The following is a 24700-nucleotide window of genomic DNA, read 5'->3' as shown; positions in this document are numbered from 1 at the left end:
GTTAGCTCTGTTGCCTCACAGCAAGAAGGTTCCTGGTTTGAAACCCATCAGGGGCCTTTCTGTGTGGAGTTTGCATGTTCTCCCTGTGCTTGTGTGGGTTTTCTCCAGGTACTCTGGTTTCCTCCCACAGTCCAAAAACATGTATGTCAGGTTGGTTGGTGACTCTAAATTGCCCATAGGAGTGAGTGTGAGTGTGTGAGGTTGTTTGTCTCTATGTGGCCCTGTGATGGACTGGGGACCTGTCCAGGGTGGACCCCTGCCTTTCACCCAGAGAGAGCTGGGAGAGGCTCCAGCAGATCCCTGGGACCCTGGTTAGGAATAAGGGGGTCTAGATGATGGATGGATGTTTTCAGAGAAAAACAAACTGCAGGTTTTTCATGTTTGTGACTCTTCAGCTCTGTCTCCTCTGACAGGAGAAGATGGTCTGCTGGATCCTGCTGCTCATCAGCCTGACCCCCTTTACCTGGGGTCAGTTTTTATCCACTAACTCAAATCAATTGGAAATCCAAAATAATCCAAGTTGTGAGTGTGTGTGGTCGTCACTTTCCCTCTGTGTCTCCTCAACAGGAACATTTGTAGTGAATGTGACACAGAGCTCCTATCAGGCAGAGGAGAACTACGACATCACACTGGACTGGACCTTCACAACCACAGCTCACATGTCTCTCTCAGCAGTTTACATCTTCTGTCAACTGATAACTGAGGACAAAGACCCAGTCCTGCTTCATCTACATGAGGGTGTTGAGGTCCCAGAGTCTCAGGACAAACAGTTTTCAGGACGAGTCCAGTTTGACAAAGACGTCCTCAGAGAAGGACGAGTCAGACTTCATGTGTCCAGACTCAGGACTGAGGACTCTGGTCTGTACCTGTGTTCAGTGGAGACAGGTGTTGGTAAAGACTATGACAGCTGTCTCCTCAACGTCACAGGTAAGTTGGTTCAGTGAAACTTTCCTCACAGATTCATTTCAGCAGCTTTTTGCTAAATAAGAGTCAGAGAAGAAAAGTATTGTGGAAACTACAATCCTTCCTGCTCTGCCTGAACTGAACTGATTCACGTCCTTCTTGCAGAAAAGTTGTTTCTTCACATGAAAGACACAGATTTGATTTGTCTCTTTACAGCAGCGAGGGACTGGTCTGACCCTGAGAGAGAACCTGAGAGACCAGACGCAGCAGGTTGGAGATGGATCGTCCTCATCTGTGGACTGGGACTGACAGCAGCAGCAGCAGCAGCAGCTGGACTGACTGTGTGTTATTGTTTGTTCAATAAGGATCAGACTGGAAAACAATATTCCAGAAGAAAACCAAATTACATCTCAGGTTCTACATCAGAGGAACCAGTTCGTGCAACAGAATCAGACCAACCCTAAAGTCCATTTTCCAGCTCAGACAGAAATCAGTGGTTTGTCATTGGCTGCAGGTCAGAAAACTGCACATCAGGTCACATCAGACAAACCAGAAGGTAACCTGAGCAGCAACTTGATGCTTCATGTATGTTCCATGTTTCAAAGAAGAAAACACAGAAAAACACATCTTTTCCTTCCTGTTGCTCAGGAAGTGGCCATAGTATAAAAGCCAGAACACACAGCTGATACAGAAAAATAATGGACCTGATGGAGGAAACAGCGTTCTCCATCTTTACTTGGTCCATTATTTTGAAAGGACTTCTCATCAAAGCTATTAGACAGATGTCAAACGTGCACTGTGCTCACTTTATTGGAATAATGCTGAGAAGCAGGTCTGACACATTCACCATATTTACAGAATCTCTGCTATTTCTATTGTAGCTGTTTCATTTAAAGCTGAGACTCATTTGTCATAAGAACATAGAACATTAATATTTCTGTCCGGCACTTGTCTCCTGCTGGATGGAATGATGTGTTCAGGTCTGTTGTGGTGCGTTCACTGACAGCAGAGGGATATAAGGATATAAGCTGGACTCACTGTGTGAGTGTGATATTGGAGTCAGTGCAGAAACTGCACATTTGGAAATATGTGTTTGTAAATAGAACAACACTGATCTGGATTGTCTCTCTGTGAAATAACTTTAGATTCATATATTTAGTTTTGTCTGTTTTAATTCATTCTGTGAATGAAGACAATAAAAGTCTGAACTGGACTCAAATAAAATCAGTTTGTCCAATAAAGCAGGTTGTTGCTGTGAGATGATTCCACCTGGTGGTTTCTGGACTAACCTCTCTGTTCCTGGTGGCCTGGATCCACCAGCCTTTTGGTTCACAGCCAAACGGATCATTGGCTTCAGTGGCTTTTACTTTGAAGGATTTAGCTGCTTCCACTTTGCTCAACGAGGCTGCAGGACGACAGCATGACAGCCACACGCTCCATGTACAGAGCTGGAACTTCTAGAAACTCCAACATTAAATATGAAGGAAGGTTCATAGTCAGGAAGCTGTTTCTGCAACTCTCCAAGTCCTGCTGCTTCATAAAGAGCTTTGGTCTTTGACTGTAGGAAAAGATATTTCTTCTCCTTCATGTTGATGCACTAAAAAGTCAAAGATTGTTCCCAAGTCCTAAATCTCAGAGTCCAAGTCTCAAGTCACTGTGTGGGACTGAAGCTCAACTTCCCTGATGAAAGACTCAAGTCAGACTACTGACCGATCCAAGTCCAATACACAACCACCAACAGGCCTTTTGGAACCAGGACAGGTCAGACCTCCTTGTACAGGTGACACAGCCACATCTAAACAACAACAACCTAAAGGCCTAATGGAGCCAGAACCAGACAAGTCAGACCTCCTGGTACAATATCAGGACTTTTAGCAGCACTGACTCCATCAACAACCACCAACAGGCCTATTGGAGCCAAAGCCAAAGGCCAGTTCTCTTGGCACCACCAGCCCAGCCACCTCTAATTAGGTGGAAATGAAAGAATTAGACATTAGACAGAAATGGAGAGACATGAGAAAGGACAAGGCCGTCACAACAAACACCTGATTATTGGTACAGACACATATGAGATATGACAAGACATTCAACATTACAGACAACTGATTATTGGTCTGCTGAGCTGTCCAGGTGATCTGGTCTGTGCCTTGTGCCTGAAGAGACCTGGGACAGGCTCCAGTAGATCCTCATGACCTATGACAACTGACAATGGACTGGAAATAATAAACTGGTTTTTGGTTTTTGTTCTGTTTATTTATTTATTTCTATTCTATGAAGGGAAAGTAAAACTGTTAGTGGGTCATTGTGGGCCCAGGACAACCGACCGTCGGTGGCCCTGCTAACAGGGCTCATGGATAAGACTGGTCTCCCTGAGCCGCCACACATTTTTCCACCTGACTGATCTAAAGGACAAGCTCACCTTTGTCCACGAGTCTTCAGGGCCCTTATGGATCCACACGTTGCAGACCCGATGTCTGGTCTCGGTCCGACGTGGTTTCAAGGAGGCACTTTGAGCCTGAAGGCCTTGAAGCTCAGTCCGCCATGCGGCCACGCTGCTCTGCGTGTTGGGGCGTCACGCACCTGTAGCAGGTGCAGACAAACAATGAGGGAGGGTCGCACCAACAAAGTGTCTTTGCTAAAGAAACGCTCGGTGTCTCACCTTTGCCGGACTCTGGGTCCCTGGTCCTGCAGACACAGCTCTGTTCAGGTGAATAATGATCAGATCCACTACAGCCTGAAGCCACGAGGCTTTGTCAGGACGACCCCTCACGTGCAGTTCTCCAACTCAGCCAGCAGGTGTCGCTCTTCTATAAACTATGATCAGGTTGTTCAATGAAAACTATTGATTTCACTTCCTGCCATAAATCCACAGGTTGGACTGTCTCTCTCTGTGTCTGGATATTTCCAGGCTGTTATGGTCTAAACCAAAAAACACATGACCCACCTCTGCACAGCTGGAAGGATTTTGTGTGGATCAGCTGAACCGACACTTCATCATCTTCCTCTGCTGAGTGATAAGACGAAGCAAGAATCAAGTGTCTTTACCCAAACACAAAAGGACCTTTGTGTGCTGGGAAACAGAAAGTATTTGTACTAAATGTTGAAGGACCAATACATGGACTGCTTTAAAATGCTGACCTAGTCAAATCATGAAGGTGACTTATATATAGTTCACAAGTTAAACATGTTTCTGAGCAAAAACAGGAAGCACTTCTATTTCAGGGCTGTTGTTAAATAAGTGTTGTTAGTTCATACTTGTTCTTCATCGTTCCAATAAAACGTCTTCCAGTTTTGTGGAACTGTTGCTTTAAAAGCAGTTTAACTTCTATAACCCATGAGCTGTTTTACCTTTGAAGACCCTTAATTCTCATCACTACTTAACACTTAGCATCCAATAGTCAACATTACCCTGAAGGTTGGATTCTGTCATCTCATGACTAGGTGCTGCTAAATCTTTCACATTTTACACATTGCATCTTTAAAATAATATGAAACCAGGCAGAGGAAAGACGAGTGGATCCATCACTCACATTTTAATATAAAAATGTAACGACACTTTTTACCTCTGAGCATTTCAGACCAGTGAACTAAACATTAGTGACTTACACATGAGCAAAGAAACACAGTCAACAGTCAGTTAGCTGAGCTAGCTTAGCTGGAAACTCGAACTCTGCAGCTTAAATATCACAACTTTTCTACTTTGATTCAAGTAGCAGATACTTTTCCTGAGGTCATTACAGAAGTACTACATGTACAACTTAACTTCAGTGCAACTTAAAGGATCATCAAATACAAATACATCAAGTCTAATACCTCAAAGTGTAAAAAATGCAGCATTAGTGATAAAATCCCTGTGGGACAGAACAGAGATACGTAAACTGAACTGCCAGCTGCTGAGAAAAGAAAATGACTTTAGAGAAACCTGCTGTCCTGCTGATGGTGGAAGGAGTCTTCTTCTTTAACATCCCAGCAAAGGTGGATTTTAGAATCAGTTAATAAACATGCAGGTGTTTTCTGAGCAATTTGAACTGGTTTGGTTTCTGGACTGGACTGAGGAACCAGAGAAATGTTTTTTTCTGAGAAAAAGACAGGAGGCAGAGCTGGAGGTAGCAGAGCTGAAGATGTTGAGGTTCTCTCTGGGAGGGACGAGGATGGATAGGATCAGGAATGAGGACATCAGAGGGACAGCTCATGTTAGATGGTTTGGAGAAAAAGCCAGGGAAGCCAGATTGAGATGGTTTGGACATGTTCAGAGGAGGGACAGTGAATACATTGGTAAAAGGATGCTGAGGTTAGAGCTGCCAGGAAGGAGGCCTAGAGGAAGACCAAAGAGGAGGTTCTTGGATGTAGTGAAGGAGGACATGAGGATAGTTGGTGTGGGTGAGGAGGATACAGAGGATAGGGTTAAATGGAGGCAGATGATTCGCTGTGGCGACCCCTGAAGGGAGCAGCCCAAAGGAGAAGAAGAAGATGTTAGATGTTGGATTGAATCAAATTCCATAATGAGATTAACATCATTTAGCAACCGATTGTGTGTTTCATGTCACAAGTAAACCAGATGATAAAAGGACAGAGTCTGCAGGATTTAAGATTCAGGTCTTTACCCAGTGCTAGAACGGGGGTACCTCTTATTCCTGATGTGAAGACTTTGAGGTGAAGCAGAGTTTGACCAGTAGAACAACTGCTGCTGCTGCTAGTCCCAGCCCGATCCACAGGCTGATCCTTCACCGACTCAGGTTCATCAGCAGCTGCTGTAAAACACACAGAGAGACTTGTTGATACCTGTTCATGTCCAAATGTAACATCTGGACAGTTTGGGCTTGGACCTAATGATGTTTGTTGCCATGTGCAGCATGTGTGTGATATGATGTTAGAAAAATCATCGTAGTAAATCACACAGAGCTCAGAGCCTCAGTCCATCAGGTCCAGTTTATCACCACAGTCTGTCCAACACGGACACACAAGGACACTGTTCAACTGGACTGAACCAACTTACCTGTGACTTTGAGGAGACATTTGTCAGAACCTGCATCTTCAGCTGTCTTCACTGAACACCAGTACAGACCAGAGTCCTCAGTCCTGAGTCTGCACACATGAAGTCTGACTCGTCCTTCTCTGAGGACGTCTTTGTCAAACTGGACTCGTCCTGAAAACTGTTTGTCCTGAGACTCTGGGACCTCAACACCCTCACGTAGATGAAACAGGACTGGGACTTTGTCCTCAGTTAACAGTTGACAGAAGATGGAAACTGCTGAGCGAGACATGTGAGCTGTGGTTGTGAAGGTCCAGTCCAGTGTGATGTCGTGGTTCTCCTCTGCCTGATAGGAGCTCTGTGTCACATTCACTACAAATGTTCCTGTTGAGGAGACACAGAGGGAAAGTGACGACCACACACACTCACAACTTGGATTATTTTGGATTTCCAATTGATTTGAGTTAGTGGATAAAAACTGACCCCAGGTAAAGGGGGTCAGGCTGATGAGCAGCAGGATCCAGCAGACCATCTTCTCCTGTCAGAGGAGACAGAGCTGAAGAGTCACAAACATGAAAAACCTGCAGTTTGTTTTTCTCTGAAAACATTTCACATGTTAAAGTCTTCAGTGTTTCCAGTTCCACCTGATATTAACCCTCAGTGTATAAAACATGTGGCAGCTGTATCCTCCAAAAGTCTGACAGGTGAAAAATGTCTCCATGTTTTCTCAGTGTCCAACACTTTAGAAAAAGTCTGTCCATTTTAAGCTGAAGACGTCAGAGAGTTTGAAACCAGACAGTGTGGACGGACAGTGCAGAGGTCTGAGAAGAAACGTGATTAAAGATCAAATGTTTCAACTACTAACTGTCTCATTAACGAGGAATCAGCCTTTCTTCTTACTAAAACTGATGTGGCTCATGTTTTGAGAAATTCAGACAAGAACAGAAGTTTATTCTCAGTCACTGTCGTGTTTGGTAACTTCCACTTTTTATCACATGAGACTAAAACAGGCTCACTGAATACAATCATTTGTACAATACAATTTAGGTAATTTTAACCTGTTTGCTCATTTCAAGTATTGTCATATTTCCATTTAATGACAATTAACATTGAAGTAGAATTTATTATACAGCTCAGCTGTTTCTCAGAGCCTGATGTGAAGAACGTCAGTAAACTGTGCAGCTGTTAGTCCAACTATCGATGTCATTGTATCATCAAATATCAATAAGAGACAACAACACATTACCTTCGTCTGCTGTCGACCAAAATATATATATAAATAGGACCAAAAATAAAGGACAGACTTCAGTAGCTGCATCTAACAGTTGTTCAGTCCAACCAGTGGTCATGTGATTCAGAAATTTGCAGAAGTCATGTGTTCCTCATTTTTTATAATCTTGGTTGTCTAGGTGGATGCTAACGCGGCTCCACACTGACTGACTTGGTTTGTAGCTGCTGGATATGGACCAGATGTTGTCATATCAGTGTTTACGCGACAGATGTTGTCATATCAGTGTTTACGCGACAGATGTTGTCATATCAGTGTTTACGCGACAGATGTTGTCATATCAGTGTTTACGCGACAGATGTTGTCATATCAGTGTTTACGACAGATGTTGTCATATCAGTGTTTACGCGACAGATGTTGTCGTATCAGTGTTTACGCGACAGATGTTGTCATATCAGTGTTTACGCGACAGATGTTGTCATATCAGTGTTTACGCGACAGATGTTGTCATATCAGTGTTTACGCGACAGATGTTGTCATATCAGTGTTTACGCGACAGATGTTGTCATATCAGTGTTTACGCGACAGATGTTGTCATATCAGTGTTTACGACAGATGTTGTCATATCAGTGTTTACGACAGATGTTGTCATATCATTGTTTACGCGACAGATGTTGTCGTATCAGTGTTTACGCGACAGATGTTGTCGTATCAGTGTTTACGAGACAGATGTTGTCGTATCAGCGTTTACGCGACAGATGTTGTCATATCAGTGTTTACGTGACAGATGTCATATCAGTGTTTACGAGACAGATGTTGTCATATCAGTGTTTACGACAGATGTTGTCATATCAGTGTTTACGACAGATGTTGTCATATCAGTGTTTACGCGACAGATGTTGTCATATCAGTGTTTACGAGACAGATGTTGTCATATCAGTGTTTACGACAGATGTTGTCATATCAGTGTTTACGACAGATGTTGTCATATCAGTGTTTACGCGACAGATGTTGTCATATCAGTGTTTACGAGACAGATGTTGTCATATCAGTGTTTACGACAGATGTTGTCATATCAGTGTTTACGCGACAGATGTTGTCATATCAGTGTTTACGACAGATGTTGTCATATCAGTGTTTACGACAGATGTTGTCATATCAGTGTTTACGACAGATGTTGTCATATCAGTGTTTACGACAGATGTTGTCATATCAGTGTTTACGTGACAGATGTTGTCATATCAGTGTTTACGAGACAGATGTTGTCATATCAGTGTTTACGACAGATGTTGTCATATCAGTGTTTACGAGACAGATGTTGTCATATCAGTGTTTACGTGACAGATGTTGTCATATCAGTGTTTACGAGACAGATGTTGTCATATCAGTGTTTACGACAGATGTTGTCATATCAGTGTTTACGCGACAGATGTTGTCATATCAGTGTTTACGCGACAGATGTTGTCATATCAGTGTTTACGCGACTTGTGCAGCCACATGTTGTAGTTGTCACATTAGTTGTCACAGGTGCTACACAGAAGGCAGACAAGTGCAGTGACGCAGACAGACATAGAGCTATGACAGAAACTAAGATTGAACTAAGAAAAAAAATTAAACTATACTTAAGGTGCATTTTAAGAACTTAAACAACAGACGTGCACAGGAAGACAGGGCAGGACAAGACAGTGCAGACAACATATAGGCCGACTTTGTGCAAAGAAAAGCAGTGAATGTGCCACAATCATGGTAAGTGGTAGACAATGTGCAAAGAACAATATGTGCGTCATTGCAGATATTAAATTGACAAGTGTAAACAGGGTTAATATAAATATAAATGTAAAGTGGCATGTGCGCGTGTGTGTGTCCAGTTCAGCTCATACAATAATACACAGTTCTTATGTTTTTCATCAGTTGTTTTATTTTATTATCTCATTTGAACCTGCTGATGGAGGTGGGCTCAAAGTTCATTATTAAACAGTTTGACAAAAAAGACAAAAAAAAAAAAAACTCTGAGCATGTCTTTGTTTTCAAAATCTGCTTTATTGTCAATTCTGCCACAAGTAGAACAGACACAGAGAATCGAAATTTCATTACTCTCAGACCCTTGGTGCAGTTTTCATGTCACACAGGTACAGACCAGAGTCCTCAGTCCTGAGTCTGTGACAGAACCAGAATAGAAACAGACTTTATTCCTGAATGAGAGATGAGGACACAGGCTGGATCCTGGAGAAGCTCGGACTGTTGAGGTCCAACCAGGGTGAACACAAGCTTTGGATTCTGGTCTGACTGCTCCGTTCCAGCATAAACCTGCAGACTGATGGACCCGGGACATTTCAGCTTGACTTTATTTTTCACTCAGAGATTTTTCCAAGTGCATCTTGATCCAACTTCACACATGTGATGCAGATTTGCCTGCCTGAACTGAACTGATTCACGTCCTTCTTGCAGAAAAGTTGTTTGATTTGATTTGTCTCTTCACAGCAGCGAGGGACTGGTCTGAACCTGAGAGAGAACCTGAGAGAGTTTTAGTTCAAATTTCCATGAATAAAATGTTCAAGTCCAAATTGTTCAGATTTAAAGTTTGCTCTTGAAGAAGAATAAAGTGCCCATGTAACATGATATGATGAAGACATTCTTGGGATGTTAAAGGTCAAAGAATCACATTCATTTTTTCTGTGTCTTTTCTTCACAGCAGCTGCTGATGAACCAAAACCTCAGAGACCAACAGAGAGTCCAGAACCAGAGTCGGGAAGGCTCAGAGTCTACATTGGACTGGGAAACCAACCAACACTGAACAGTATCTGCAGCGATGTTGGTCCTATGTCTGTGGCAGATATGACTGAACCTGAGGTTGAAGTGACGTCCTGCTGTTAGAGAGCAAACACACAAATATGTTTCAGGTCACATGTTTCAGTGTTCCACTCATTTCCATCTGACTTTGGCCTCAAACAAAAACCCCCTGACACTAAGGATTTCTAAGGCAGAGACTTGTTTACATTTACAATCTCAGAGGATTTTAAATGTCTCCGTGCCTGATGATGTGACATAAAGAGAAGGCTGTTGGTTTGCTGAAGTCAAACCTGATCTACCAAACATATGGACCCAGAGTCAGTGGGTGATGGAAAGAGAAACAAAGTGAAGTGACTAAAAACTCTTGACTTCACAGTTTCCTACCTGCATTAGATGGCACATGGGTGCCGCAGGTAGGAAACTGTGGTTTGGAAATGTTTTCTCCTCAGTGAGGGGCGTGTTGTCCCAGTTAGACTTTGGTCTCAGGGTTCACCATGTCTGTCAACTCTGTGTGACCTGTGTGAATTCAATGAAGACTTTTGACCCTGCTTTGTATTTCATTAGGAAGCAGACGAAAAGACATGGACACACTAATCATATTACATATGTTGCCATGCCAGCATGATTTACATGAGTGACTCTAAAGTGTAAATTAATGCTGCTGAGCAGATATAAAAGTTGATCATTTCCTTTGTCCGTGGTCAGTCGTCCTGCAGATCGTACGCTCTGATGTGACTCTGTCGCTTTGCCCGTTGTTTATTATTATTAAATTTGCCATCCTTTAGGCAAGGCAAATGTCTTTGTATAGCACCTTTCATACACTACGCTATTCAAAGGGCTTTACAAGGCATGTAATTACATTAAAATCATGGAAAAGAGCATCTAAAAACAGACATTTAACATAAAATAAATTGAAATCAAATAAAGTAAATTAAAATAAGATGTCAAAACACATTAAGAAAACAAGGATGAACAATTATTTGAAGGCAGCAGGAAACAACAGTGTTTTCAGTCCTGATCTGAATGAGCTGACAGTTGGAGCAGACCTCAGGTGTCCAGGAAGTTTGTTCCACAAGTGAGGAGCATAGTGACTGAATGCTGCTTCACTTTGTTTGGTTCTGGTTCTGGGAACACACAGTAGACCTGTCCCAGATCACCTGAGGGGTCTGGAAACCTCATAGGGAACTAATACATCTTGAATATATTTTGGTCCACAACCATTTAACCTGAGATTTGCCCCTAGTACTTTTTGCCACAACGGATTTGGTGTCAGGAGTGGGGTGGACGCGCGTAACAGTGCGCACTAAATAGCGATTCCTCTCTGCGGGTCGAGAAGCTTTCATCCTAAGGAGCCCGGCCGCTGATCCAGCCCAAGAAACAACAGTATGGACCAACAGCGAAGCAGCAGAGACACAGACAGACCTGTAATTTTGTCCTGTTGGGGGAGACAATCGGACTCACGGTCAGTACTCTAAGTTGATTAGGTTGGGAACCTAGGATCTAAAGCCAATTGGGTCAGGGACCCCGGGCTTAGGAACCCAGGCGCTTTAGTGTTATCCTTAGAATACAGGTCTAAACAGCTGTAGACTTAAATAAGGGGTTTGGAACCTCCGGCTGTAGTCTACTCGATCCTAGACGTAAGAGTCCGGGACTCAGGATCGTCTCCGCAGATGGTCTGTGTTGAGGTACTTTTAGTCCATCAAGGATGGGACAAACTGAAAGTAGGAGACCCACAAATATGGGTCAGCGTGGTCCGATAGTCGATATCATAAGGGGCAAATATGGTGACAAAGTGGTGTCATGCCTTTTATTTTTATTCTTGCTTATGTATTTTTAACCTGTCGTTTATTTCTGTAAAGCACTTTGAATGACTGTATGAATTGTGCTGTATAAATAAACTTGCCTTGCCTAATGTTACAGCAAGAGAAACTCACTACACTGTTGAGTAGTTCATGAGACGTCGTCTTGGTAGACCCATTGTGTTATTATTTACTGTTGTATGCAGCACAGTGAAAGACTCTGGGTCGCGTGACGAAAGATAACAAGAGTATGGCTACTAGAGAAATGGGTTTAGTACTGGGTACTAAGAAAGAAGCTAATTCATGGCCAGAGACAACTGCATTGTCACCGTTATGTGAAGAAATGAGAAAGAAGTACAATGGAACTTGTAAACAACTTATTCCCCATCCAGCCTCCAGGTGTCCCCGGACTTTCCCTCCATTCCCAGTCACCTGATCTTCCCTCCTCACCTGCTTCCAGTCCCTGATCCCTTCCCAGGCCCGTTTCCACAGGCTTCTTCCCACACTGTGAGCCATGCCTGCCTCGCTGTAGTCTCCAAAGTCTAGCTTGGATTCCCTGCCTGTTAGTGGCCTCTGCCTGCTCATGGACTTCACCTCATGGTCGTTCCTGTCTGCCTTCACCTGCTTTGGCTTTCAGGATTGCTTTGCTGGGACCATGTGAGCGTGTTGGGTCTTTTTCTGACAACTCTCCTCTTCACTGCACGGCTGCCCGTGTGTCTGCATTTGGCTCTTTGCTGCTTTTTGTTTCTCGCAGCGTTTGTGAGCCATCGAGATCATTCGGTGGTCGGATAAATGCCGGAACGTGTCCGTGTGCTGGTTCTTCTTCCTGTTGGTAGCTGTGGAAGAATCAGTCCCCTAGAGGAACAAGTTGGAACCAGCTTTCCTCAGGTCAGAAACACCTGATGTAGCATTTAGGAGATCAGCTGCCACCTGTGAATGTATGAGGAAGGTTTCATAGATGGTCCCAGAATATGGGAAGCTACTTATGCTTTCTTCCCATATTGTCCTCGTCTTTGTCTGTTTTGCTTTTTCACACATTTTTTAAAGACACTTCTTGCCTTTCAAAAAACTTTACAAAACAAAGTCAATAAGAAACAATGATAAAACACAATAAAAGAAGAGTAAACATGGAGCAGTGCACTTACAAATCATGACACTCCGCAGGAACTTGTCCCAGTCAGGTCCACAACACGGTAACTCTGTCTGGAAGTGGTTCCAGAATCTAGAAGAGAATTAAGTAAAGATGAAGTGTTGAGTTGAATGTAAGGAAAGTTGTAGAGAAGAGTAACAGATGAAAGCAGTGTCAGCTAAAGTCTATTTCTATTTTTTATTTTTTTTCCTGCTGCTTTTGATGTATGAGAGAAGTATGGTTACTTGTGGTGGTAAATGTCCGGATCTCGGCTTATGCGGTTCTGGAAGCCGATGTACAGGTCATCCCAAAGGCCCCCATGCATCACTACGTGTCTCATCACCCCAACCCTGTTTTTGAGCTTCAAGGAGTAAACAGCAACACATCAGGGTTACTGACTGGCTTCTGTGATTTACTACTTTTAGCATTTTCTCAAGATGCAACTCTGCTCTGAAACTCACACATTTATTTAGGGTGAAAAAAGTACATTTGTTTTTCCAGTAGTGCGGCTGCAGTATGTTGACAGAACCAACCTTTTGAGCATGCTGTACAGCACTGTGCAGTGTGTACTGTACTTTACCATGTGTGCTTACTCTGCAGACATTAGCAGACATTAACTTAACACTTCCAAGTTTATTTAGGGTCCTTAAACCAATAGTTAGCAACCATGTTAGCAATGCAGGATGTCAGTCCTGGGAGCACAATGACAATGACAGAAGAATTAAGTAACTAAGGATTACTTGCTGGTAGTGAAAATGTCTGTAAATCCATTTTTCAAGTGTAGTTTCCTAAGAAATTAAAGAATTAAATCTGGTACATTTAAAAGTGCATTGCAACATTTTGAGTGTTGGCCTGGTGCTCTACAGTAACTCACTTCCAAGTAAGAATGTTCTCGGTCAGGCCTTGTGGTGGGGAACGACAGATCCAGAAAGTCCACCAAGTAGTCATAGCCATCGAGAAGAGGTTCAAAGTTGTCATCTGTCTCAATCATCTTGAAATGACATGTTGGTACATTTGCATTTCATCAGACATACATCCACTTCGAAAAAGTCGCAATGGAAAGGAAGAAAGGGTGAAAGCCAGTGTTCAGTTCAGAAAAAGTTTGATAGCCAAGACAGCAGACTGGGGCTTTTTGAGATAAAGCAGCCAAGAGACTCCACTCACTTAAAGGTGCAAGGGAAAGAAAACAGAGCAGTATGCCCAGCATCCGCTGAACTGAATCAAATTTCCAAATCATGTCCAATCAAAACTTTTTTTGCCAGACACAGATGGATTTCAGTCAAGGTGTAGAAACATCTCAGCAACGATCAAGAGAAATGGGAGACGCCTGAGCTAATTTTAATGTGTTGTTACAAAGGGTCTGAATACGGAAAAGACAATACATCAGTTTTTCTTTTTTAATGCCATCCCTACCTCAAACTGTAGAAACTGTGTTTCCAGATGTATTACTAAAAATCATCAGCCAAATTTGAATATTCAGAATAAACTAGAAAGTGTTTCCTTTCTAATGATACCAAGCCAATTTAATAAATTTACGAACTTTCCTGAAATTCTGTTTTCATTTCGTCATTATGTGGTACTGAGTGTAGATTAATGAGAAAAAAAAAAGATTTTAGACAATTGTAGTATCAGACATGACAAAATGGAAAAAAGTGAAGGGGGTCTGAATACTTTCTGAATGTGCTGTAGCTCAAATCATCAGTGTTATCAGCAGAAATTTTTGGATACAACAGTGGGAAGAAAGTGGAGGAGTATAGGAGGAGAGCAGGGATAACATGCAGCACCCCACAAAGCCAGAACTGAACTAGGGATGTTGTAGTTATTGTAGGGTCCCTAAAGTAAAACACACTATTATCCTTATTTAGAATGAAGCACAAAAACAATTATTTGCCAACAAAGGGAAGACCACATATTACTCTGCTGCACCCAATAAAGTTTATGCAAAGGAAGAGCCAGAAGTGTCCACAACAGATGTTGCGAAAGAACAGAGAGGATCCCATACAGCAAATATATTTACCCGCACAACGAGGTTGTAGTTTTGAAAGCCTGCCCAGGTGTAATAAAACTGGATCCAGTTTGGATGTTTAAATATCTCACAGCTGATGGCTCTGTTCAGTTCGTCCACATACAAGTCGAAATCCCAACTGTCCTTGTAGAGTTTTGCACTGGCTGGGGGATTGGTGATGGCTTCACTATGTTTGGTAAATTAGTAAAGGAAATATTCACATAGAAATAGGATTAAACTTTCAGGTCTTCATTTGTGCAGTTTAAAGGAGAGATTCAGTCTATTGTTGAGTGTGTCCCCCACCCACTCATCATTCCTGAGGATAATTAAAAACACTGCACTCACCAAGTTAATGGGCCTGTTGCTGAGCCCTACACACAATTGTTTGTGATTTCTGAAACAATGCAATTGGTACTTTTTGTGCAGACAAATGCAGCAGTGTAAATACACTAAATACCTTAATAATCGGTTCCATTGCATGCTTGCTGGTACTTGTAGTCTAAGGATTTAATTGGACTAAATCACACTGGCTCTTTTTTTCGACATGACTCTTTCTCTGTTTTCTTAACATCCACAATTGCCTTAGCCCCCAGCTAAATTATTCTTCTATTATTTATTGTTTCTTCTGAATGCTTAGCCCTAATGCAAGCCATTTTACTGACAAGACATCCAACAATCCAAAATGCGCAAACAGGCAAGATGAAAACCCATTAGACAAACTTACACCATTCACTGTACACAGACATCACAGTTTACAGACCAGTTTCCTTGTTCAGCTTTCATATATTTTGTTTCACTTGTATACAACTTTCCTGCAAGAGATTCTGACAGCTGTTTCTGGTGTGTTTTAGTGTTACCACTAGATTACCAACCTGTTAGTTGGGTCTGTCAGAGCCAGGCCAAGGTCCAGCACAGCTCCAGGCTTGGGCGTCCATGTCTTGATGTCTGATGTGAGGTTATTGATTTGAGCATTCAGGGCATCTGCACCATTTTTAACATTTGTTTCCTTAATGTAGCTTTACACATACACACAGAAGGGACAGAGACACAAAGGCAGACACTTTAGACCCAAGAATACCACCTGTAGTTGGTACTTGGATATTAAGAATTTTTCTGTTTTATCTATGCATTTGCCAAAACCCCACTGTACAAACTCTACCTGTCTGATGGATGAGCCTCCACAAAATAACCAGCGAATGGGCAGTAGATCTTCGGCTGCAGGGATTTCACCAGCTGAGCTTTGTAATTCAGCAGCTTCTTTCTTTCATTCTTGATAAAATTTGCTTTCCAAGAATCTGGATACAGACAAGTATGTTCTTTATGTTGTCAGTATAATTTATCCCAAATGCACCTGATCATGGGGCTACTGCACCCACATTTGTAAACTGAGGTTTAAGCTTATGTGCTTAATTTTGTTAGGTTGTGCATTTTATTCCCTTTCTGCAAGTTTGGTTTTAGATATTCACAGTCATGCATGCAAATGTCAGACTTTACATTTTAGAGTCAAATTTTAAATTTTTTGTTTAAGGTTAAAGTGAAAATTGAAAGCAACCCTCGCATTTTTTACAAACACAAACTCACACCCATCACTAATTTATGAGTTGTGGACTTTTTTCTGCAGGAAGGAAGTGACCACACTATCTAATACATGCACATATATACTTCCTGTTCCTTTACATGGTTTATGGTCAAACATCAAGTTATATGAGGATAAAAAAAATATGTTTCGTGTCCTTGATGAAGATGGATATTTTCACTACAACCTCTACGCTTTTCTGCTTTGTGTTGATCTCATGTTCAATTCTAATGTCTTCCAGGAGAATATTAAATGTAAATAAGAATAAAGATTCATTGTTTTATACCTGAAAAATATGAGGAGGTAGTGAGGGTTAATTTTTATAATACCGTTTTACTGCTAGTAGTAGTTAGCAGTGTTGCCTCACAGCAAGAAGGTTCCTGGTTTGAAACCCATCAGGGCCTTTCTGTGTGGAGTTTGCATGTTCTCCCTGTGCTTGTGTAGGTTTTCTCCAGGTACTCTGGTTTCCTCCCACAGTCCAAAAACATGTATGTCAGATTGATTGGTGACTCTAAATTGTCCATAGGAGTGAGTGTGAGGTTGTTTGTCTCTATGTGGCCCTGTGATGGACTGGGGACCTGTCCAGGGTGGACCCCTGCCTTTCACCCAAAGAGAGCTGGGACAGGCTCCAGCAGGTCCCTGGGACCCTGGTTAGGACTAAGGGGGTACAGATGATGGATGTTGATATTTTTACAATAGAGATTGGTAAAAGTCATAGAAGCAAAAATGAAGTGCTCAACTAATTAAATAAAAGTTGTGTACACTGAGGTGAAAAGTCCCAACCACAGAAGTGAGCCTCACCACTGTATTTCCCTCCATAGAAAGTCATGGGGAATCCAGATGCCCCCCCAGCAAAGTCACTCATCATCAGGTCCACATTCTGTGGTAGCCTGCCCCCATTTGGCCTGGTGCAGTCCACGGTGTTCAGGATCATGTGACCTGCATTAATAACACATTTTGACAATCTAAGTGTATGTGTTTTTATGACTCCATGGATGACATTTAAGCAAATACCCACTGAAAAGCCTTAACCTTTATATTCAACAATGATGCAGGTGTCCATTTCAGGATGTACACCATCCATCATGATCATGAATCTCAGGTGCTCATCAACCTGATGGAGACCAAGAAACGGGAAATAATTCAAATATTGTAATTTTCATATTTTTATCATTTCTTATGTTTTGACAGGCCCCTATTTTTATATAAGGTCACTTTTTCTGTTTTTGTTCTATTTATCACTGTCCTTCAACCGCTCAGCATCAGTGACTTACATTTTGCCAGACACCAAAAGGAACGACGTTGATGTTGGTCAGCTTGACTTTGCTTTGCTCTAAATACCTTTTGCATTGAGAGAGAGACATGTAAATAGGGTTAGGGTTATTTACTAAAAACACGCTGAAAATAAAAAAAACATATCTATTATAACAGATTAAATTGAGTGCCACAACTGTACCGACCAAAAGACTGGTCTGCTGGTATCACCGACATAAATGGGGGCATCTGGCCTCCTCTCTGACAGGACTTTCAGTGTAGGGTAACTGGGAAGGACACAGGACAGGTCAGGCCAAGTGACATTTTTTCTAAAAACTGCCTAATTGCTGGCACCCTTTTAAATTTTCACAAGCTGCTTACAATGAGCTATATGTACACAAACTGTTGGGATGTTCTGTATGTGCTCTTATTGTTTATCAAGTCTACTTCCTTATTTCACAGTTTCCAGTGTCCAAAAATATTCAGACTGCGTAACAGAGCTATTTGTGTTCTAAGCATGTGCTGTTGCTACATTTAGCTTGGCTGTGGGACTGTTGCTGTATGCAGTCATGCTGACAGAGTCTACCTGAGGTGGTCAGAGTGCATGTGGCTGATGTATATGAGATCCGCTGCACACAGTCTGTCCAGGGCGTCTGCTGGAGGCTCATGGAGAAGCCACCAGCCTCTGGCAAACGCGGGGCCCTTCAGCCAGGGGTCAAACATGAACCGCCTCTGTCCGAGCTGCAGCTCCATGCATGCATGGGTGAGGTATGTGACCTGTTGTACAAAGAGTAGATGTCACATTATGACTTGTCTCACATATCTAACATGAATAAACTGTGAATAGAAGTGGTTCCTGTCCACTGCATTTATGTAGTCATCCTGTCATATGACACGAAATGTAATGATGTCATAACAGAAATGGTGCAATAGATAATAATTAGCATTTAGTAAATTAATGATAGTCGTGTTGTTTACATGAATGTAATAACACAATTAAAATACACACTGTAGAATTTTTGTTTGTTTGCAACTTTGCTGCTGCTCACAAGACATAGTGTGGTGGAAATTTCTTTAAGTTTGAGAGTTGCTAATTCTCAGAAAACAACCACAAGTGTGATGAATCATCTCAGGTTTAATCACGGGCCCGGAGAGGACGTCCTTGCAGAAAGTCCTCTGCCGTCTGTGTTACAAGAGCAGGTTATATACCGTACTTTGGACTAATCCTGAACAGACCCCCACATTGTTTGTTCAGGTACTATCTTCAGTCTTCTTACCATCAAAGAAACAAATTGTTGACAGTCATTTACAACCTTCTACCCTAAAACACTAAACCAATAAAACAGACAGAACCACAGACCATGAAAGGGTCAAGCAAACAATCAACCCCCACATTGGTTTAAGTCAGTGACCATTTGCTCTGTTGTAAAATCCTCACAACAGCTAAATAAAATGTTCCCAAAGTGACTTTGTCCATTATCATACTCTTGTAGATTTTTGTGGTATTAATGTCTGTTCATTTGCTGCATGCTCTACTCTTTTTTAATGCGTCAGCAGTAGACCGCAAGATACATACTTTCACCTCTCCTTCCTTGAGCTCCAGAGGTTCTCGAGGGTCAGCCAGCCAGGGATCAGGGGGACTCAGCTCAACCAAACATAGTCCACCATCATCCAGGATCTCTACTTCTGTGTGTAAAAGATAACACAGTTTTCTGAATGAGATAAAGCACAGCTGGTAAGCTGTGAGTAAAGCAATGCTGAGCATTTCCCTTTCTGACATTTCCATTTGTCATGAATTAAAGTTTTACGCAATTGACAAAATTGACACACTCCATCTGTGTGACTGTTTACAAGGATATACTATATACCAGTACATGTTATGTGAGCAAGCAGGGGGAACCTATAAATCCTCCCCTGGAGGAATGGGGATACTCATTTGGATATGTGATAGTCACATATCCCAAGTGGGAAACATTTCAACATATGGTACATAGAAGAATAACTAGTTCCAGGAAGAACCTGAATGATTTTCTCTGACGTGGCAGGAGACATGATAAAACCATGAATGGTTAACTGATGTTTGTGTGTAAAATCAGTGGAGTACCCCTTTAAGGTCGGTTTTACTTTACTTACCGAGCTCATCCTGTAAGAAGCTATCTGGCGGGTTTACATATTTCATTGTTGATAGATTTAACTTCCAGTTGTGTTTAGTGCATTTAACAGTCCTGTTAGAACAGAGAAACCCCATCAGCTGTCATCAACAGATTAATAATGACTGGTCTCAGTATAATCTCTGCTATCTGTTTCTGTCAGACTGGTCTTACCTGCCGCCTAAGTCCTCTATGTCTTTGATGAATAGCCCTCCTTGGTGTTTGCACTGGTTCCTGCAGGCCTTAAAACCTCCAGTGCCCTTGTATATGATATAACATTTCCCATCCTTTGGATTTTTCTTGAAATTGACTCCATCCTTGAGTAAGCTGACTGCTCCCGCATCCAGTGATAGCACCACCTTTGCTGTTTGAGAGGTCTTTGTGTGTAAAGGATAACACAGTGAGTCTTTTCTAAATGAGATAAAGTACAGCTGGTTTATCACCTTTGGTGTTTGGGAGGTCTTTGTGTGTAAAGGATAACACAGTGAGTCTTTTCTAAATGAGATAAAGTACAGCTGGTTTATCACCTTTGGTGTTTGGGAGGTCTTTGTGTATAAAGGATAATACAGTGAGTCTTTTCTAAATGAGATAAAGCACAGCTGGTTTATCACCTTTGGTGTTTGGGAGGTCTTTGTGTATAAAGGATAACACAGTGAGTCTTTTCTAAATGAGATAAAGTACAGCTGGTTTATCACCTTTGGTGTTTGAAGGGTCTTTTTAACTAAACACCGCAAAAGGGAAAAAGCATATTTTAAAGCTGGCAGCATTTTCAGTAATACCGAAGCAGTCTTGGCTGAAGGTTGGTAGATGAGCCGGCGGGTGTTGCAGAGCAGAATCTGGCAATGTTGATTTCACTGGTCAGGGGATCCGGATGATCTAGGTGACGCTCAGCAATAACAGGGACCAGTTTCTCACGGAGATTTCCAAACAAATCCTTAGCTAGTTACAACGGGGTTCAGTAATCCATTCACAGTCTCAATCGCTAGGGATCCAAAACTCAAAAAAATCTCTTCTTGAGATCACGTCCTCTTAGCCTCAGTTCATTAAACAAAATGAGATAAATTCGATCCAAACTTCAAAAAATGTCCTCTTGGGAAAAACACAGGAAAACAAAGAACACCTCTTCAACAAAACTAAAGAGGATTTACTTAGCTTGGTGATATACAAGAAACTCTTCGTTACGGTCTGTAACTGTCCAGGTGCGGTCCATCATGTGGCGAGGATTGGGCAGAGAAACAAGAGTAGCCTGGGTATGGCAGCTTGGGGATGACACACAACCTGGCGGTTTGTCTGTGGCAGAGGGATGGTATTTATCTGGATGGACAAAATAAACAATTAAATCATTTTACTATTAGTAACTATGGCTGTTAGAGAAACTAAAATGTTTACCCTCGTCTGACCTGATCCACCTGACTTCAGTAGACCTGAAACTCTTCTGAATGGGGCCTATTGTGTATTGTGGAAATATAATTGTTGCTCTCAGTGAGCACAGTTTGCTCTAACCTTGACTATTTGATAAGGGCCCAAATGTCTTTCTGTGAGAAATCCCCTCCCTTTTGTATTTCCATGAAAACTGATGTGTTAGGCTGCAAGCAGCCAGTGATCCTCATGCTGTACCAAGGTGCTGTGTGACTGTTACTCCTTGCAAGTAAAACTTCTATATAATCTTACCAAAGTTCGTCCTCTGAGTCTATTTGTTAAAAGAATTTACCTAACAATGGTACAATATTGCTACAGATCCATTATTACTGTGGCCAACTGGTTTGGAAAACGCTGTCATGATAATGTAGTCCAAAACTGAAATAAAATAATTTTCCGTGAATGTGGACACTGTACATGAAAGGGTCAAACTGGAATATACTCCTTCGTGGGTGAATGTATACATTATGACTAATGTAAACCCTCCCTTGCTGTTTTTTTTTTCTTAATTTGCCATTGTTCTGATAGTACCCGTCCTGCAGACGGCTGCTGTATGCAGGCTCGCCACAATTGACCGAATCATGTCGCACCTGCTGTGGAAGCTGCTGGTCTGGCGCTGACTACGGATAGTCTGCTGAGTTCATAAACTGCCAGTCACAAATGTCACTCAATGTTATGACTCAAGGTTATGACTCTGATGACTTTAAAAAATATATATCTGAATTTCTTTACACATAGCCTATTTGATTGTCCACACAGATCATGACACTTGGATATCTGTGTGGACTTTAAGACTTTTCTGGTTGTATGAACAGAAGTTTCAATGATGGCACGAATTATTATTATTATTATTAGTAGTAGTAGTAGTGTTAGTATTATTATTATTACAATGATCAAAAATACGAGTTATTTATTTTTATTTAACTGGTAATTAATCTAATCCTAATTATTCACTGTTGGAATATTTTGATCTGTGTGCGTGTTGTTGCAACTTGTTTATCAGAACCATCTCTGGCGGACTGAAGTGCTCAGTAGTTGCTCAAGCAGTTGAAAGAACTGTCTCAAAAAAAAAGTGTACATGATCCTTTCTTCGAAATTCATGTCTGCGCGCTCTCTAATGTCGACTTGCAAACACCAGGTAACCTCAAATTTTGGTTCGTGCGCCCAACATGATGTTTGGTATTAGGAGCTATGCTGCATATTTCACCTGATTTAATTCCTATGGGTTAACAAAACGTGCTACAAATTTCGACTTGGTTTTCTTTCGCACGTCAACGCCGTTTTTTCGCTTGGTCATAACCCACCAAGTTTAAAAGCAATAAGACAGCTGACTCACCTCCAAACCTGTGCCCGTTTCTTCCAAGAAAAACGTCGGAGTGTTGTAGCATATGGAGAACCTGTTGGAAGGGGCTGGCTGTCACTTATGTCCTGTGATGTGTTTCATGTATAGACATGAAACACATCACAGGACACCTTGTTGTCTCTCTCCGGACATCGACCAGGGTTCCAGAGCTGCTTCGCGCGCTCTGCTCCTCTTTTATTAGTTTTTAACACGGAACACGTGACAACAACAAAAAAGTGACGTGACTACGTCACTGCACGTACGTTCCTCAAATAAGCACCTGTAGTTCACCGCACCATAACAGAAACTAAGAGCCGTCAGCTAATGAACCCGTTTGAGCAACGTCACGTCACACATACGTTCTTCACTTATTTATACAACCTGGGGCATGTAAAAGCCGTTACTGAGTTTCTGATCGGTGTGTTTTTATTTCATTTATTTATTTACTTGTATCTTAAGGAAATAATTAAAAATTATAGCCGCAAACGGCGATAAGCACATGGCGAAGCCGGGGCCCCACCCTGGAGCCAGGCCTGGGGTTCGGGCTCGTAGGCGAGCGCCTGGTGGCTGGGTCTCCCCCCATGGGGCCCAGCCGGGCAAAGCCCGAAAGAGTGACGTGGGGCCGTCCTTCTGTGGACCCACCACCCGCAGGAGGATCCACAAGGGGCCGGTGCATAGTGGATCGGGCAGTGGTCCAGGCGACCCGATCCCTGGATGCTAAAACTGGCTCTAGGGACATGGAATGTCACTTCACTGGGGGGGAAGGAGCCTGAGCTTGTGCGGGAGGTCGAGCAGTACCGACTAGAGTTAGTTGGGCTCACCTCCACACACAGCCTGGGCTCTGGAACCCAGCTCCTTGAGAGGGGCTGGACTCTCTTCTACTCTGGAGTTGCTCGCGGTGAGCGGCGGCGAGCCACGTGTTGGAGTTTTCCCCACAGAGTGAAAGGGTCGTTTCCCTGCGCCTTCGGGTCGGGGATAGGTCTCTCAGAGTACCCGGCCTTTTTGGAGTCTCTCGGGGGGATGCTGAAAGGTGCCCCTACCGGGGACTCCATAATTCTGTTGGGGGACTTCAACACTCACGTGGGCAGCGACAGTGAAACCAGGAGGGGCGTGATTGGGAGGAACGGCCTCCCCGATACAAACCCGAGCGGTGTTCTGTTGCTGGACTTCTGTGCTAGTCACAGTTTGTCCATAATGAACAGCATGTTCAAGCATAAGGGTGTCCACCAGTGCACATGGCACCAGGACACCCTAGGCCGGAGGTCAATGATCGCCTTTGCAGTCGTGTCATCTGACCATCGGCCGTATGTCTTGGACACTCGGGTGAAGAGAGGGGCAGAGCTGTCAACTGATCACCACCTGGTGGTGAGTTGGATCCGCTGGCGGAGGAGGAAGCGGGACAGATTTGGCAGGCCCAAACGTACTGTGAGGGTCTGTTGGGAATGTTTGGCCGAACCCACTGTCAGGGAGGTCTTTAACTCACACCTCCGAGAGAGCTTCTACCAGATCCCGGGGGAGGCTGGGGACAGTGAGTCTGAATGGACCATGTTTTCCACCTCCATTGTCGACGTGGCGGCTAGGAGCTGTGGCCATAAGGTTTCGGGTGCCTGTCATGGCGGCAATCCCCGAACCCGGTGGTGGACACCGGAGGTAAGGAATGCCGTCAAGCTGAAGAAGGAGTCCTACCGAGCTTGGCTGGCTTGTGGGACTTCCGAAGCAGCTGACAGGTACCGCAGGGCCAAGCGTGTTGCAGCCCAGGTGGTGACGGCGGCAAAAACTCGGGTATGGGAAGAGTTCGGTGAGGCCATGGAGAAGGACTACCTGTCGGCCCCGAAGAAATTCTGGCAAACCGTCCGGCACCTCAGGAGGGGGAAGCAGTGCTCTACCAACACTGGTTTACAGTGGAAGTGGGCAGCTGCTGACCTCGACTGGGGATATTGTCGGACGGTGGAAGGAATACTTCGAGGATCTCCTCAATCCCGTCAACACGTCTTCCATAAGGGAAGCAGGGGCTGGGGATTCGGGGGCTGATCCATCCATCACCCAAGCCGAAGTCACTGAGGTAGTTCGGTAGCTCCTCGGTGGCAAAGCACCGGGGGTCGATGAGGTCGTCCCGAGTACCTCAAGTCTCTG

General features: G+C 43.0%; 2 protein-coding genes across 2 annotated transcripts in view; one reads left to right on the top strand and one right to left on the bottom strand.

The window, feature by feature from the left end:
• The window catches only part of LOC113140830 (uncharacterized), a 54020-nt gene that overhangs the window by 18025 nt on the left and 11295 nt on the right, over positions 1–24700 (top strand). The window contains exon 4 of the mRNA XM_026324864.1: positions 9585–9605. Coding sequence (XP_026180649.1) covers positions 9585–9605 — 21 coding nt within the window. The remainder of the gene's footprint in view (positions 1–9584; positions 9606–24700) is intronic.
• LOC113139201 (cytidine monophosphate-N-acetylneuraminic acid hydroxylase-like) lies at positions 4597–21226 on the bottom strand. The gene is made up of 16 exons (XM_026322252.1): positions 19981–21226; positions 19790–19881; positions 19233–19342; positions 18243–18433; positions 17863–17943; positions 17677–17743; positions 17435–17516; positions 17204–17341; positions 15986–16121; positions 15699–15842; positions 14839–15013; positions 13696–13812; positions 13067–13182; positions 12838–12914; positions 5529–5654; positions 4597–5039 (listed from the first exon to the last, which is right to left on the bottom strand). The coding sequence occupies exons 1-16, from the start codon at positions 20571–20573 to the stop codon at positions 4816–4818; spliced, it is 2469 nt and encodes an 822-aa protein (XP_026178037.1). The 5' UTR covers positions 20574–21226; the 3' UTR covers positions 4597–4815.

Source organism: Mastacembelus armatus, chromosome 18, assembly GCF_900324485.2.
Source record: "Mastacembelus armatus chromosome 18, fMasArm1.2, whole genome shotgun sequence".
NCBI lineage: Eukaryota > Metazoa > Chordata > Actinopteri > Synbranchiformes > Mastacembelidae > Mastacembelus > Mastacembelus armatus.
This window is presented reverse-complemented; position numbering and strand designations above follow the sequence as displayed.

Coding starts and splice junctions, on each gene's coding strand:
- LOC113139201 (XM_026322252.1), bottom strand. CDS start 20,573: ATGCTGCCAGCTTTAAAATATGCTTTTTCCCTTTTGCGGTGTTTAGTT. Junction 19,882..19,980: donor ATAGAGGACTTAGGCGGCAG/GTAAGACCAGTC, acceptor CTGTTCTAACAG/GACTGTTAAATGCACTAAAC. Junction 12,915..13,066: donor CCGGACATTTACCACCACAA/GTAACCATACTT, acceptor ATTCTCTTCTAG/ATTCTGGAACCACTTCCAGA.